This window comes from Myotis nattereri, assembly GCF_964212035.1.
Source record: "Myotis nattereri genome assembly, chromosome: 9".
NCBI lineage: Eukaryota > Metazoa > Chordata > Mammalia > Chiroptera > Vespertilionidae > Myotis > Myotis nattereri.
This window is the reverse complement of record NC_138084.1, coordinates 29292806-29310957: the sequence shown is the minus strand read 5'-3', so window position 1 is coordinate 29310957 and position 18152 is coordinate 29292806. Positions and strand designations below refer to the sequence as shown.

Sequence of the window (18152 nt, the reverse complement as noted above, 5' to 3'; positions counted from 1 at the left end):
ATTTTTTTTGTTTTTATTGCATGAAAATTCTTTCATTTATTCACACGTATATATTGTCTCCCTCAACTATACAGGGGTGGGCAAAAATAGGTTTACAGTTGTGAGTACAAGAAAGTTTATTTTTATTTTTTCAATAAATCTTTATTGTCCAGATTACAAATTTTACTCTTTTTTCCCCCCATAGCTCCCCTCCACCCAGTTCCCACCCCACGCCCTTACCCCCCGCCACTGTCCTCATCCATAGGTGTAAGATTTTTGTCCAATCTCTTCCTGCACCTCTCACAGCCCCTGAAAGTTTATTCTTATATTATTGTTATGACAACTGTAAACCTACTTTTGCCTACCCCTTGCATTTTATAAATAAACACCTAAAGGCAGGAGCCATTTCTTCTATCAGGAACCATTCACATGTCCTTCAAGTAGTGTAAAAGGCAGAGGCTTTGGAATAGCTCATATTGGTTATCTAGTTGTATGAAGGAAGAGGGGATAATGTGAAAATCTCTCCCCTTTTAGCTGTATTTGGTTATGTAAAAAAAACCAAAACACACACACATATATATATATATATATATATATATATATATATATATATATATATAATTTGAAAGGGGTGACCTTACAAATGCTCAGATTATCCTGATACAATGCATTTGGTTTCTACCAGAGTTGCTAGGCTTGCATATGGAGGCAGGTGGGTAATGGATAAAGAGGGCCATAGACATGGTTGAGTGTGACTCTGGACTTATTGCTTTAATTTCTTAGAGCCTCAGTGACCTCAGTCCTAGCTCATAGAGGGAGTAGCTTTAAAAAATAAGTAGCACAGTGTCCGGCATACAGTAAACATGTGGGAAATAGATATGATGATCCTTAAGACCTGACCTGGGAGGGCACATGTCAATTCTCAAGGTGCAATCTGTCCCATAACAAAGGAAGGGCAAGGAGATGCACACTCAGCACATTGTAACTCATGTTTTCTCTTGGAGCTCAAGGGATTTAGTGTAGAGCTTTGAGTATGGAGGAAATCCGAAACTGCTGCTTTCCACTTCCTGGAGCTGGGTCATTTGGAAAGTGTGGTAAGAGGACTGTATTGCAGCACCTCCTCTGTAGACAGCAGGCCTGGAGTAGATGCTGGTGGTGCCAGGGCAGAGTAGCAAGCACCCCAGATCCCCCTTTCATTTCTAACCTCCCTGGGTAGGAAGGAAAGCACATGAGACTTAGCTTGGTGACCTTGACCAAGCAACAGCATCTCCGAAGCCATTTTCACTTCTGTAAAAATGGAGCCAATGGAAGATCAAATGAGAGGCAAAATCAAGGAACATGTGGTAAACTTTGTGTTTCTAAAGGAACCCAGGAGGAATGATGCTCCACACCAAGAATTTGCCCTTGAGGTCAGTTAGATAAATTCTCATTTTCTTCCCATAGTGCCCTAATTGGTCAAATGAAAATGTTAAATACATTTTAGAAAAGTTTTAATTTCAACAATTTATGATTAAAAATACATTTATAAATAATTTTTCCATAGACTTGATTGAGGATTGTTGCAAACTTTACAAAAAGACAGACTGCAACAAAAACAGATTAAAGTTACAAAAAATATAGCTATAGTTCTATTTAAAAATACATTATACATCACAGCTTTTTCTTTGTGCAAAGTTTAAGAGAATGCTGTGTTAGGCATGTCACATATTCACTCAAAGGAAAGTAAACTTTAATACAGTTACTTTGCATAATGGTATAGGCACAGGTGAAATAATTCATTCTTTTCCCCTAGAAGTTAATATACCTTAGTTCAACATTTTACTTTTACTTTTTAGGATTAATGACAAATTTAGCTTAATACAAATATATATATATATATATATATATATATATATATGAATGAAAATAAGTGTTTTTTTTTGAAATTAAGTAAACCCCCAACGTATTTACAGTATTTTCAGGGAATGTGTTCTCCAAACCAGTCTGAGTACATTTTCTCTATTAAACAACTCTTTAGAAAATTAAATGAAGCCAAATTTGTCAATTAATGGACATCCTCCGTTGACACTTCCAGTTTTCGCTGTGGGACAAAGAGAGTTCCTATGGAGGTTTTATTAGCACCATCAATATCCATGCAGGGTGAGCCCGTCGATTTCATTGGTCCACCTGGGGTACGGAAGAAACTTTCAGCCACTAATTGTGACCCTTTGGGTGTTACTGGAACAGGCTGATTGGAAAGAGAGGAATGGAATAAAGAAGTCAAACCCACACCACAGACAGGTATGCTCTAACTCTAGCAGCCTTATGAGACTGGACTAGAAGGCCATGTCACACGTGGGAGCCCAGCATACTTTGAAATCGGCTAGGTAAGCCTGGATGAGTTTTCCATTCTCAGCTATTTTTGTTAAGGCAAGAAAAAAAGCTCACAGTAATGCAATAATATGCATTATTTGCACACTTTTTCCAGGCTTGGAGAGCAGGCAGGCCTTCAGCCTCCTCACACCCCCATCCTTTCCCTCTCCAAAGAAGAAAAGCAAAAGCAAGACTGACATTTGGGACTTAATAACCCCAGGGAAAAAATAAATTAAATGGAAATACTCTCACCTGCTGTGCCCCCATCATAGCAAGGGACTGTCCATTCGGTTGGTTCTGGCCCAGGACTGGCGAGTTATACCGGGTGGCCCTTCCTTGCTGAGTGCCTACATGTTCTGGTACGACACTAACAGCCTCTATTCTTGGGGACATGGGAAGAGTTGCGGGCCCGGAGCTGGCAGACACCTGCACACTGGGGGAGATGAGCCCCAAGTGCTGCAGGGTGAAGTTTACAATGGCTGAGCTTGGGTTCTGGACAGGAATGGGGTGGCTCGAACTGAGAGCCGGGCTGTTCCCTACAGGTATGGCTGCCACGGAAGTTGGTGAGACCATTAGCTTCAAAGGTGTTACATGAAAAGAGGGAAAATTAACAGCAGTGAGTTCAGATGATGTCACTGGAATAACACCTGGGAAGAAAAGGAGGGGAAATATCTTAAAAGCACAGGCATTTTTCCAAGAAGTTTACAAGGTTTAAATGAACTTCAGACTGATCCATCTATAAAACCCTAATATGCAAATAGACTTAAGGGTGGAACAACTGAACCGGTTGCTATGACATGTGCTGACCACCAAGGGGGGTACACGCAGAACATGGTGGGCATCAGCTGCAGCAGGATGGTGGAGCAGGTGAGCGGGGGTGCCAGACCAAGGTGGGACATTGGTCGCTGTCATCGGGGTGAGCCTCTGGTGGTTACTGAAAATTCTTTGCTCCTGCGTGCCGCGTCTCACCCGGTGCTTGCACCCGCTGCCGGCCCTGATGGCCCCTAAGGGCTTCTCCACCACCCCCTGCTCCTGAGGGGTGATTGGGGCAGCAGCCACCCCTAGCACCCACTGGTGGTGCCAGCCCTGCTCACACCCACTGCTGGCACCAGCCCCAATTGCTCTGTGCTGCCAGAGGGTGCGGCGCCATCAACACGTGAGAGCAGCAGAGGCGGGAGTGGGGCTGCCGGCAGACAAGGGACTGGGGGCTGCAACGGGAGGGGCCGGGCGGGGGTGCAGGAAATGGGCCAAGGCCCGTCCCTGTGTCCACTACAGCCTTGTGGCCCATAGTTCCTTTCAAAGTGCATGAATTCGTGCACTGGGCCCCTCGTGTTTGAATAAATGCTTGATGTACACTCACCTGCGATCGGGGAGCTGTAGATCCTGTGGTTTGGGGAAAGTGTACCTGAGTTTTCTTTACTAGACAAAAGGGACTCTGCCCCCAGGGATGAGCACTGGGTGAGAGGGATTAGATATCCTGATGGGAACAGTGTCTAGAAAACAAAGAGGAAGGGTTTATTTTAAACACAAATACTAGAAGAAAAATGGCCCTGTGCCTCTTCCAGGACTAATATACCTTGGTGGTTGTCTCATTAGACTGATGCTTTCAAACAGTGGGGCTACAGGCAGGACAGCTATACAGCTCCCTGAAGACAATATCCCTCCCTTCCATTCTAACACTTGGCCTGAGTCATACAAACCATGGATATTTTTTCCATTGATTTTAAATACTGGAAGGGAGGCAGGGGAAGGAGAGAGAGAGAGAGAAACATTGTTGTGAGAGAGACATATTGATAGGTTGCCTCCTGCATGAGCCTTAACAAGAGCTGGGGATCAAACCTGCAACCCAGGTATAGGTCCTTGACCAGGAATCGAACCCGTGACCCTTCAGTGTGCAGGCTGGTGATCTCACCATTGAGCCTACCAGCCAGGGCACAAATCATGTGTTTCTTAAATGCCCTCTGTGGCCTTAAGTGTCATAACGCTACCATTGAGTCTGCTTAGAGTAGGATTCACCCAGCAGATCCCCTTCACACTGACATTCTAATTCCTGCTCCGATTCCTTGGTATGATGTGGTGCGAACTGTGGGAACCAAGTTAATGCAGTTAGACACCATAGTGGCACTGTTATGTTATTATGGATTGTTCTTGAATTACATAGAATGGTATTTTCCAAAGAGTATTCTGAGGTACCCTAGTTTCAGGGGATGCAAGCAGGCGCTGCTTGAATCATGCTCACGTATGTTTGGGAACTGCTGAATTCAACAAAGGAAAATGGTGTTTTAATTAGAGAATTTCTTTAATAGTGCATGCATTGTAAATCTCCAAGGCGGGGGCCTCCAGCCTGTAGCATTTCCCAGGCTATCTGGCAACTAAATTTTTGGTAGTAGTGGAATTCAGAGAAAACACATTTTAAGAAATGTTGACTTAGAGAAGGGGGTTGCCAAATCATGGGCCAAAAGCCAGCCTCCTGTCTGTTTTTGTAAGTAAAATTGCATCGGAACACAGCCATGCCCATTCATTTACGCATTGTCTGTAGCTGCTTTCCTATTTTCTTTTTACCATGGCAGAGTGGAATAGGTACAACGGAGACATATGGTCTACAAAGTCAAAAATATTTACTATCTTGTCCTTTACAGAATGATGTTTACTGACCCCTGACTTAGAACAAAGGAATTATACATCTACAGATTTGTTTCTAATACTTTAGGTTCTAGTGATTATCAAGAAAACATGCTTATACTATTACAAACTAAAGAGCATGGCACTAGAATTCAAAAACTAAGGTAAAAAAAGAGAACGGATTAATTCACCTGAGACTCACTGCCATGCAGCAAAAGCTTTAGGCAATAACATTACAGACCAATGGAAATGGCCAAAGTGTTAGGCTGTGTGCATCCTCCCCATGCCTGCTAGATCACTGTACATGAGCAAACAGAGAAAGCCCAAGAAGCCTGCTTCAGTCTTACCCTGAGCAGGACTGGCAATAGCTAAAAGCAGCTCTTGTAAACAGGTGTGTGTGTGTGTGTATGTGTGTGTCCTTTTATCTTCCTCCAGATCTTCCTCTGGACATTGTTAAAACAACAGTCTACACTTTGATCTAGCTGTTAATAGGTCCTGTCTTTTCCTTGGGAACCAGTCAGTTCAGAATCCACAATGCTAAAAGTGGACCACAAACTTTAAAATTCAGTTTCTTAGCTGCTTGGCACTGTTCATTCTCTTTACTGGTAGGTTCCTTGAAAGGGATAGAAATTTTTAACCCATGAAAATTGGGATTTTACAAATCCTCTTTGCTATTTTGCTATTGTTAATCATGCTTTCGTGGTACAAGTTGCTGGTTTAATTCTTTCAAGTCTTTAGCAAAACCTGTAGTACTCCATTAATAGTTATTTTTTAGTTTTCTGCAAACCACATTCATCATAACATCTTTTAGCCTACCATGCCAATTCCCTTTTAGAAAAAAAAAAAAAAAAAGAATTATTAAGTGAACAGGATGAATGAATTTGACATATTTCAACTTGCATGTTATGATCTCATCTAGCTTACATTAGCCCTCTTACCCCCTCTTCCTATTACACATTCTATTTTATTTTCACTGTAGTTCTTATTATTTACTGATATGTTTGTGTTATTTGTATACTGTCTTCTCCCCACCCTCAGAAGTGTAGAATCTTAGTAAATGTTTGCTGAATGAATTAACACACAAATTAATACATTTTCTTTGTTCTGCTCAGTTCATGCTACAAAGAAATGGTCAAAATGAAGTCACAGAGATGAAAAAAGAAGCAGGGGGACATGGAAAATCTATCCACTGAAAACCCTAATCCTGAATAACTAAGTGAGCAACAGGAGACCATTATTAAATTACCCCATTGGCCTGAAGAGATTATGGACATCCCAAAAAAATCCATTCAGGCACAAGCCTTGTATTTTCTCCCTAGCATGGATATTAAATACAAGATGATACTATACTAAGAGATTTTGAACGGTTACCATGAGGCCATCCTAAGGGAAGACTTGACAAACTCTAAAGCCTCCTTAATAATAAGTTACAGATAATACCCTTCATCTTATAAGAATCACATCCCTTTACATATATCATCACGTAATAAATTCACCTAGCCTCACAAAAACTGTAATAGGGCCCTGGGCAAGTACCCAAAAGTAACCATCACCAAAAGAAGGTGCTGGGTTTGGTTTGGTTTGGACCACAGCACAGTGTTTTATACCCAGATGATCGGGAAAAACTGGTGGAACAAATTCGTTATAGATGTGGGAAAACCAGATGTAGAGAAATAAAATAACGCGAGTTAGTAGCAGGGACAGAATGAGAGATTAACTTCTGCTTCCACATTGAGTGGTGCTCATTCTGTGATCATGTCTTTCACATATAATTGTCCTAAGGGAGGAAAATGAGATAATGTATGTAAAAGTGCCTAATCTTTCTGACATCCAATAAATGTTAATTCCTTCTTGAACTAAACTCCACCTAGGGAAAAAATGATCTGGAACATCACAATCCCTAGAAACCAGTGTGTCAAATATACTTACAAGTTAAGATTTTTCTACTTACACAAAATAGAAATTTTGGTTTACATTTTAGAAAGTAAAAACAGGGGGAGCAATTTATCTTCTAGGCAACAGGTGCCAGTTACATGACATCGAACAAACATTAGGCACTGACTCAGAAAGTAGGAGTCACCGGAACCCCACGTTATCCATCCATTCATTGGAGGTTACATCTGCTTATAAATTATTTAAGACTTTCATGACAGGTGTTTGCATTCCAGTGTGTGGTGGAGAAATGGACTTAAGGACAACCACCCGTGGTGCTTTAAAAAGACAGCAAATAATCCCTTCCTCCAAAGGCTAAAAATGTCCCCGCCATCGTCCCAGCCAGGGGATTAGCTGTCTGGGGCTTTGTTTGCATTACAGATGCTAAGGAACAGTTCCTTGTCTTCTGAGAGACTGCTCTTTTATCTGGCAGATTTCACAAGCCACCAAATTCTCCTCTAATCAATTGGGAAGTCCCTAATACTTTGTACATTGCAAGGGTGTACTTACTGCGGAGACATTTTCAAATCCTTTCAGGTTCTCTTTAAATTTCTTTTTGGAACCACTGTCTTCGAGCATGCTTGCCCTCTTTGAGCCTCTCTCTCCAGCAGGTTCTGTGTCTTGGTTCTGTGCACCATGTCTCTCCGGCATGGGCAACAGGCTTCCGGGCCTGATGGAGACATTGGGCTTGGTGGCATCGTTGGCTGCTTTCTCAGTGGTGGCATCAGTGCAGTCTTTTGATCTTGTAGCTTCAGAAGAGGGGTTAGGGCAGACTGTCGGGCTCAGGCCTTGGGGCAGTGTCATGGTGTGGGTTTGGGCAGGCTGCAAGTAGATGGCATAGGACGGGCCCGAAGGGGCTTGAGGTAGGATCACGGGCACCGCAGATGACAATGGGCTGGGGAACAGAGGGACCACCCCCAGGGGCTGGATGAGGGGCGGTGCTGGGAGCTCCAGCTCAGCATTCACGGAGGAGTCCAGAGGGGCCACTGGTTTGCAGGGCACAGATCTCACCAGCTGTGGTTTTGCTTTCTTTCTGGGTTCACTAAAAGACAAGATTTAAAACATGACATAAACACATTTTCTCTAAAATGTTCTACCACTTTAGATTGCCCCAGGTTGAAAGCCTTGCTTTTATGAAACCAGCAGATAGTTTCTGTAATATTTTGCTATGAGTTTCAGAAAAGACTGTCTCCCCAGTTTCCAAGGCTAGTGCCTTTTCTTACATAAAGTAAGTAAGCCAATGGTGCAACTAAGTCATTCATCTCACCTACCTTGATTGTCAACCTACCTTGATTGCTCTTCTAACTGCATTTTGCAGATTGCTGCAAGCTGAGCCATTTTACTTGGAAAGGGAGCAGAATTCTGAGAACTCTCAGCTGGTAAAATAGAAAGAAGGGGGGTGGGTATTGGTCGAAGCGAAAGAATAAATGCTCAAGCAGATGACAGGTCACTGAAGCCCAAGGAACACAAAAAATGCATCTCGCCCCAAAGCACACAGCAGTTAAATGAAAACCCCCACAAACTACTTATCCTCTAATAATTAGAGTCTAATTCATGCATAAGTTAGGCTTCAAAGGGGGTTAAGCATATGGATATGGAAACAATTCTCCTACAAGTCCCATAGGGATCTACAAAAAATCAGATAATAAGGAATTCTACTGAGCAGAGCCCTGACATGACTGAAAACACACCTTTGCTGGTCTTGATAGGGCTACTTGGAGCAGAATTGATCTTTCTCCGGTCACTTTCTATGCTCTTTACCAGTTTGATAAGAGATGGGTGCCGCGTAAAGTTTGGCTTCCTGTGTGTGGAAAAGAGGTTTTTGGCACAGTTCTCTTTTGAAGGCTGCCTCACTTCCACGTCTGAGGTGGAGAAAGAAATGACGGGGTTCACACCTGAAAGAGAAAAGGGCGGGGTGTTAAAATGTGGGCGACTCTTCCTCTTGGGATGTAAGGTCAAAGCAGGTCTAACATGATTTTAGGAATTAAATGGCAGCAGTTGTAGATCACCAATCACATGCCAGACACTGTTATGGGCTTTTATCTAAACAAAACTTTGTTTATCCTAATAAATAAATTCTGAGATAAGATTTCATACTTAGCATTTCGAAAACCCATTGTAACATATAAGCAGTGGTGTGCTATGGCATAATTATCGGGGTTTTTTTTTTTCTTATTGATATATAAAGAATTGTGCATCTTATAATCAGTGGTCTTTTATTTTTTTAATCCTCACCCCAGGATGTTTTTCATTGATTCTAGAGAGGAAGGGAGAGGGAGAGAGAAACATTGATGGGTTGCCTCCCACATGTGCCCCAGCTGGGGATTGAACCCACAACCTGGGTATGTGCCCTGACTGGGAATGGAACCCACGACCCTTCGGTGTATGAGAGGATGGCCCAAGCCACTGAGCAACATTGGCCAGAGCATCAGTGGAGTCTTAATCTGATGAAATACGGTGACCCTCACTGCTATGGACTGAATATGTGTGCGCCCCCCCACCCACCCAATTCATATGTCAAAACATAATGCTCAATATAATATTAGGAAGCGGGGCCTGTGGGAGGTGCTAAGGCTATGAGGGCAGAGCCTTCTTGAACAGGATTAGAACTCACGGAGCTCCTCTTCCCTCATGTGAGCTTACAATGAAAACTTTGATTTTGGACTTCCAAAACTGTGAGAAACAAATTTCTGTTGTTTATAAGCCACTCAGTCCATGGTATTGTTATAGCAGCCTGAACACACTGAGTAAGACACTCAACAACTCCACGAGGGAGGTACTTCTCAGGAAATGCACCCCCATTTCAGACCTTAACCAATTGAGGCATGGTCTCTCAGCTGGTGGAATGTGGGACTCCACCAGGGTGGCCCCAGAGCCTGCACTCCACATCCCTGGGCCAAAGGACCTCTCTCTGAGATTACGTCCCACCTCACAGTAACCTCACAACGGCGCCACGGTTCTCCCCATTTTGAGGTGAGGAAACGCAGCCTTGGAGGAGTAAGGTGCCTAAGGCCACACAGCTAGTAAGTGGCAGAGCAGATACCGGACACTAAGTCTCCCTCTGCCTCCACAGCCCATGTTCTTGCCACTTTCTGACACTTCTGTGCGGGAGCTTTGATGGAATGCATTGTCAGAATCCCAGAGCTGAAATGGAGACTAGGATACTGACCCCGGAACGAATTCATTTCATATTCTCCATGTGGACAGGCTCTGTCATGGTCACTGAGAAGCATAAGAACAATAGCCATAGTATCTTATGTTTTGTGGTGCTTTCAACTTTTCCAAATCCTTTCCCATACAGATTCTACCTCCTGGGCCCGCGTGGGAGGTGGTTATAAACCTTAGGTTGATGATGGAGCTAGTAGCCAGACCAGGGGTCTTCAAACTACGGCCCGCGGGCCACATGCAAATACAAATATTGTATTTGTTCCCGTTTTGTTTTTTTACTTCAAAATAAGATATGTGCAGTGTGCATAAGAATTTGTTCATAGTTTTTTTTTTAAACTATAGTCCGGCCCTCCAATGGTCTGAGGGACAGTGAACTGGCCCCCTGTTTAAAAAGTTTGAGGACCCCTGAGCCAGACCTTCCTTATTGCACTCATCTTCTCATTTATCCTGTATATGTTCTTCCCATGTGGAGTATGGGTAGGCAGGGGGAGGGAGAACAATCTCTAAATATGTGTTAATTCAAAACAATGAAGCAAGGAATTTAAGAAAGCAGATACATACCACTGGGGTTAGGACTGATTTCTGGGCCTGTCCATTTAAAAGCTGGTTTTCGGCCTCTTTCTTCAGTGACATGAACTTTCTTGATGAGATCCAGGCTACTCAGAACATTAGCTATATCATACAGCCTCCTAATTTTTGCTGGGGAGAAAAAAATTCATATACACCACTTAATAGAATAATGAAAGATCCAAGGGCTTTGCTTCTTAAGGATTTCATATATTCAAAGAGCCATTCGATCCTAACCGGCAATGTTAGGCAGAGAAAATATGATTCTTTTAAAGTTAGCCTAGTGATACTGCTTTAGTTAAAACAAAAAAGTAGTTTTAAATATTGAAAAGACTAAGTGACTGCTGGTACAAAAATCTAGTCTGGTAATCTAGAGTTATTTGTACTGAATTGTGAAGTGACAGAAGCGTGTGTTGAAAAAGGAAAACTGACTGAATGAGATCACCCTGTCAGGAACATGTCACAGCTTTTTTGATCAAAAGTCACCATTACTGGACCATCTTCTAATGAGGATTCAGAAGAATTTTATGAACAAAAGAAATAAAGCATTAATGATAAATGCATTGCTTCCCTGCTTGTGAGAGTTTATAACAATAGACTGATTTAATATCATAAGTGTGGAAAGTTCCATAGCTCATGAAAATTTGTAAATGGTAAGACTGTCCTTATGTAATATGCAAAGACTAGATTTATTAATTCTACAGATCTTATATATCTGAATGAGTTTTGTGAGAGGTAGTCTGCTTTTACCTCCAGCTTGGTAGTACAAAATTATAATTGAGCCCCTTCTTCCTAGCCACGCCAGAGATTCTGAGTTCCCTGGGGAATTCAGCAAATTACACACCTGCAGTTCCTGGAATGGTTTCTAAGACTGTGACTAACCAGGGAAACGGAGCGCTGAAAACTGGCGACTTAGAAAAGCAGGCAGCTCATTTGTAGTATCAGGACGTGTTTTCTGAAATTGCAGATCTCCCAAGCCAATTGTCAGCATTATTGCCTTTCTCTCTACTTAGTTTTATCTTGATAGAGGCACTATCAACCCACGGATGTCTGAATATACTTTCACGAGACGAGTACAGCTCTTCAGGGATGGGAAGGGGTCTGTGTGACAGCCCCCATGTGTTCCCATAGCCTCTGCTGTTGCTTGAGGTGGCTCTTCCTCACCACAAGGCTGGATCCCCAAAGTGTCTCATGCTCAGGCTAGCCTCATTCCCTACTTGGTGGTTTGCTAATGCCTCCAGGCGAGATGGGCGTGCAGCACACCCCTCCCTGTCTGCTAAGCACTTTTATCCACACCCTTTCTGCCTTCCTGGAGGTTCCTACAAAGTCTTATAGATGTGAGGGTAGAACTCTGTGCCAGGAATCCAATCTATAATCCTATTCCAACTTTGAGCAAATATTCCGGCCAAAACCACTCTTTTAAACTGGCAAACTGACTGTGCAGCAGGTCACTTCTGGGGACAATTTTAGAAGAGTTATTTGTACTCTGACATATGAGAGACAGTGGAAATAGCAGAGACCTGAGTTCCAGTCCCACTTTACAATTTACTGCTCATTTAAACTTCAGGCAACCACAGATTGTATACTAGTAAAATGCGACAGTGCTACAGTAGCAAATGAGGTAACTTTTAAGAAACTATAAGTCAAAGTGTCAGACAAATAAGAGTAGTTATTTGCGTATCTTTTGAATCGTACACATTAGTTAAAGCAGGATGGCCATGGCTTCTGGGGAGAAGTGAAGATACAAAAGCATAATTAGAGAAGACCTGTTTATATAGCAAATATATTTGGAAATCAGTTTGTAACCGAGGTTTTATTGTTTAAGAATAGGTCCAAAAGTCCATGGAGTCATGACACTTACTTTTAAACTTGCTTTTATCCAAATCTTCCACGTGGTCCTCCCCAATTAAGATCTTGGCAGCAGTTTCTAGGCTCACTATCTGAGGCGTAGACACCAGAAACAGCATCACAAACTTCTGGCTCATCACTCTTAAAGACTTGTCTTTGCGGCTGTTTACAGAGGCTTTGAAGAAGGATGAGGATTAGAGAATTAAAAGGCATAAAGGGACAAATGACTTCTAAAAATACCACCACCAGACCAGACAGTTGACAACTGCAGCACTTTAACGTGAAAGGCAGCAGTAGCTTTAGAGCAGTTTCCTAAGGAACCTTCTCTTAAGGCTTTTTGAATATCAGCTCTCACCTGCCCGAAATTCCACTCCAGGGAGTTCGACAAAACACATGTCTGCGTGTCCGTTTTGGTCCGTGTTTGCCTTGGTGACATGATCCTCTGTACCGCAACTCTTACTGAAGTCAAACTCTTGTTCATATTCCTTCTTCTTGATCATCATGATCTGCTCGGCGTATTTGTTTTCCTCCCCAACGCTTTTCAAAGTCCCCAGGGTTTTGTTGAGATTATGCCGCCCGTGCCAAGTGTACCTGTTTTTGGCCAGGCGGCTCACCATGTGTAAACTCTCTAGGACATTCACGATATCGTAAATGCGTCGGCGCTCAACATCTACAAAGAATGAGCAGCTGTATGTTACTAGGGTCAGATTTTGGAATGTGTACAGAATTGAATAACTTTTTTTCTTCCGTGGTTATTTGTCAGTAGGTTCTGGATGTTACAACTTATTTACACTCAACAAGGGTGAAGATGAGAAAGACATGTCCCTACTCTCAAAGGGTACAAATTAATTGACATGAATTAGCAGTGCCATTTATTGAGGGTCTACTATGTGCCATACAGCTTTAAGAAATTTCTAGTCTAACTGAATGAGGAGGAAATAGAGGCTCAGGCTGGCTAAGTGGCTCACCCCAGGGCACAAAGCCAGTAAGTGGCAAAATCAAATCTTTTATACTCCAAATCCCACACTTTACAACCTGTTTTTTTCTGTTACCCCCCCCCCCCCAAACACACACACACACACATACAGACACACGGTTGTCATGATAGGTATAAGGAGCTGAGATTTCTTACTGTTCCTGGAACCTGCCAGATATGCCTGTGCCTGAAGGCCTTGGTGCTGGGCTATTCCTCTGCCTGGAATGCCTCTCCCAGATGTCCTCACGGTTCCCCACCTCAGTTCTTTCAAGTCCTTGCTCAGATGTTACCTTGTCAAACTGAGGCCTGACCTGACCGCTTACTTTAAAATTGCAAAGCACACCCCTAGCACTCCTGCTCAATCCTTTTATCGTGGTCCACGTTTTCTTATTTCCATAGCGTGTATGACCTTCTAACTAACATACGTTATAATTTCTCATTATGTCCTTTGAATAGTGTCTATTGCTCCCACTAGAATGTTGATTCCATGGGAGCAGGCAGTTTTCCTTTCTGTTCACTGATGTTATCACAAGCGGCTACAACACTGCCCAGCACATAGTAGGTGACCAGTAGATGCCTGCTGAATTACAGAGGACATTCGACATAGCTACAATGATGTAGGTAAATAGATGACTATCAATGGCATATTCTTAAAATGTGAAGTAAATTAACCTTTATAAACATGTATTAGAAGATCAAAACTTTATAGCATAATAGCTATATATTAAAATATCCTACATATCTCTTCAAAGTTTAAGATCCTTTCAGGATTGAAAAGGTGCTCCAAATTTGCCGTAGACCTCTTCTTAGCTATAACTAGATTTAGTCTTTAAAGAAAGGAGTAAAAGGGGGCAGGGGGACACAGTAATTTTGCCAAACGCTCGGAAAACGCATTGGTCCTCAGAATAGCGCAGAATAGCGTTGAGCAGCAGGGAGCGCTAAAGCCCTGCTCCTCCCCACCCAAGCTGCTGCTCATCATAAACTGTGCAGACACCATTCCGCAGCCTGGCTTTTCAATCACAGAGCCAAGAGAGAAGTTTCAAGTTGTAGCTGCTTTGAAATAAGTCATAAAACAATGTTGCCTTCCTTTAAAGCTGCAGAGCTTTTGAAATGCAGTCCCAAGCAATCTCCACTGTGATTTTTTGCTTGTTTTAAGACTCACTGACATTGGAAACTATATGCCTTTATTCCTGAATTAATAGGGCTTTAGAGATTCATAATTCTCTGTGGCCTTCTTTGTGTCACTACAAACACTGTCTAGATGAGCATGGGTCTGAGGAGTATGTCCACGAAGTCACTTTAACTATTCACCATTTCAGCGAGCTGTTTGCATACTTACTAAGTTCCTCAGCTACTTCGTCAAGACAGATGTCGTTATTCACAGCAGGGTTGGGATAGTTAGGATATCGTGCTAAGAACTTATGACACAATAATCCTAAGCTTTTCTCTTTTCGACTTGGTTGGGATTTTTCACATTCGTCTCCTGATAAGTGTTCCTACAAAGGAAGAGGTAAATATGTCTCATTCTGAAATCAAGTTTGACAGATATATTAGGGGCATCTGCATTCTATGACTAACACTGGTACGAGTGCTTTGTTTCAATAGCTGCAAAATTGGGGGCTCAAGGGGAGGGGAAGTATAAGGAGTGGAGCCAGTATAAGCTGTGTGGCAGATCTAAAAGGGAAGCTTTAGCTGCAAGTAAGTCAAAGATTTAGAATTCCCAGTGCTATAATGGATGGGGTCCAAATCTTTCTGGTGCTTTGAAGGAGCTAATAGTCTGGGGATGGTGATGCATTATATTGCTGGCATTTCTTCAATGGCTACTCTTCTCCCCCCAAATCCCTTCAGTCCTCTGCAAACCTACGTGTAAACAATCTTTGGACTTAGGTAATCCATTTCTGTTGCTGACCAGCCCCCTTTTCTGATCTCTGTTGCGGATCTCGGGGCTCACGGCACTGATGAGCATTTTCAGGTTGGCTGTTGGTGTCCAGGGTTCTCCCTGGGAGGTTTCCTTGGGCTTGGTGGGTGTGGTTAAAGGGCCAAAGTCGGGCTGGATCTCTGCCAACACTATATTTGCTGCAGTGGATTCTTTCAGAGGTGTTTTCATCTGTCCCCTTTTATGTGGCTCAAAAAAGAGATTTTCCTGGTTTAAAACAATAATTAAATTCACTGTAAAACAGGATTTATCAGATAGCTTTTGACTTTAGAAATTATACAATAAATAGAATATTGCTACGGGAAAGAGTGCCAAAGGAGGTTGCAGAGTTGATTAAATTAGTAACGATATTGATGCCTGTCCATTCTAAAAAATAAAGCTCCCCCCCTTTTTTTTTTATTTTGCAACAAAGCATGGATTTAATTTTTTTCATATCTTGTTCTAAGGATTAAAAAAATTCAGAACTTACATATTTTTAACTTTTTATGTTGAAATAGTTTTAGCTTTAGAGTTAAGTTGCAAAGATAGCATAGAGAGTTTCTATACCTTTCACTCAGCTTCCCTTAACACAAGTGAAATTGTAATAAATAAAGGTTTCTGTTGCAGAAACAATGTCCCATTCATCTGTGTATCCAGCACAATGGCTTCATGCAGTAGGTGCTCAATAAAACAGCACTGATGTAGAAGTCAGAGAGCCAAGAAGACGAGGGCGAGGGCTAGCACGTGGTCAGACTTGCTGGTAAAAATCCAGTAGGGAGCAAAATCCAGAGTGCCAAAAAGTAGGATTTCTGTCCAGAAAAGCCTGCCCTTTGAATATCTACCCCTTCACTTTACTGATGGAGAATAAAATTAGTTACTCAAAGTCACAAAGCTACTCTCTGGCAGTGGGGGAACTGCTACTGAGACATAAGAGGGTAAATTGACAGCAATTCAGAAATAAGACTAACTGAGACAATGTTTCTTCTACTTTTGGACACTGGGGACCTCACACATCCTTCCAATCTATTTTTAAAGAAAATGCTTGGAATGGCAATAAGCGAAAGAATAGAGAGACACACTAATTCCTCAGTGACTTTAGAAACAAAGATTAATGGGACTATTTTGTATGCCTGTGACTCCTTAGGATTTATCAAGTGCTTTTCCATTTGTATTTTCACCAAATCCTAAAGTCCCATTCTGCAGAAGAGGACAGCCAGCTTAGAGAAGCCACACCCGACATGAGCCCACAATCCAACTATGGCAGTCTTACATAAGGCCACGTAAGGGATCCAATGGGAAACCCTCCTGAGCATGTGTAGGGAGAGGTGCTCACCCAGGAAGGGATTTTTCTAAAGGCCACTGTCCTTAGCCTCAGGCTATCAAAGTAACCGCCAAAACCGCCATTTTCTCGACTAATATATAAAACTTTTTGGAAATTTGCACATTTCTTTTTTTGTTAACTTAACGCCAGTCAAGACACTCCCGCTGACAATTCTTTTGCAATTTTACAAAAATGTTTTTTTCCCTCAGAGTGTTTGCAGACCCTATAGTTAAAGAAGCTGGTGATTTAGTAAAAAATTATCTTAAAATAATATATAACATATCTTACTTAAATAATATAATAAATAAAATATCTTAAAAGAGGTCCAAACTTAAATCATGTCAAATGACCTTTCTGAATTCCTTTCGTTCAAAAATTCTCAGAAATATCATAATAAACTCAACAAATTTTACTATTCTTAAAAATAACTTTTCTCTCTGCTTATCTCTTTGAGACTTAAGATTATTTTAACTCTGGGCAACTGTCTCCCTCTTCAAAAATTAAATTTCCCTTCCTTATGGATTTTTACAGAAGCCAACTAAAAGAGGATGTAGAATTATTAAGATATTGGATATTGAAACATTATGAGTTAAAACAGGATAATTTCTTTAAAACAAAGGATAAATACTGAAGTTAAAAAGGTACCTTTTCGTTCTCCATCCTGTAAATTTCTCATACTTTTAGTCTCTTAAAAAATCAAAAATCTGAAGTTCCTCCAAATATCCTGATGGTTCAAGTGGTCCAAACAATTTGATTAAAAAGTTTAATATCCTTAAAGAAAAAAGGAAATAGCAAAATTAAAGAAAAATAAAAGCGGGAATTCCACTGAAAATTCCTTCACGGACACCATAGGCTACCGACACAAAGACTAACGAAAACTGACAGTCTGCATTTCCATTTTACTCCAGACCAGAGGTAGCCCCCTTGGGCAGGGAGCTCCATCAAACGCCAGTCAAGTCTTCCAGCAAACGGATCCGCTGTAATGGGACTTCAAACAACCCACAGAATTCCCAGTGACAGCCCTCTCTCACCTTTAGAGAAGTCAGGCCGCTCTCGGAAGCCCTCCGAAGGGATTGGAGCAAGCTCAGGCTCCCACCTAGCCACAGGTCAGGGCTGAGACTCAGCTCGCGAGCCCAGGTTCCGCTGAACTGACACGACCCCAAGAATCCGGTTAAAAGTCTGAATTTCGATGCTAGTATTTCTCCCTCCACACACACACACGCACACACACACACGCGCACGCACGCACACACACACACACACGCATAGGCTCAGCAGTAAAGTCTTGTAAAATAGCTTGATAGGCAACTTCCAAATTCAGTTCTTAAGCTCCAAACACACTCTGGGCATTTAAAGAACGCCTTATGATTCAGGTTTTTATAAAGATTTTCCTGAAGATGCAAAGCGCTATGTACTAGCTATTCGGAGGGCCAGTTCGCGCCACGATGTTGAACCCAACCCTGGAGGACTGC

General features: G+C 42.1%; 1 protein-coding gene across 1 annotated transcript; it reads right to left on the bottom strand.

Moving 5' to 3' along the window:
• Positions 1-2023: 2023 nt before the first annotated feature.
• Positions 2024-17340, bottom strand: E2F8 (E2F transcription factor 8; the record flags this gene model as incomplete). The annotated part of the gene is made up of 12 exons (XM_081098937.1): positions 2024-2206; positions 2584-2978; positions 3692-3824; positions 7396-7927; positions 8174-8261; positions 8577-8780; positions 10615-10752; positions 12482-12643; positions 12824-13138; positions 14784-14940; positions 15309-15587; positions 17326-17340. 12 exons carry the CDS (start codon positions 17338-17340, stop codon positions 2024-2026), a joined length of 2601 nt encoding a protein of 866 aa, XP_080955063.1.
• Positions 17341-18152: the final 812 nt, after the last annotated feature.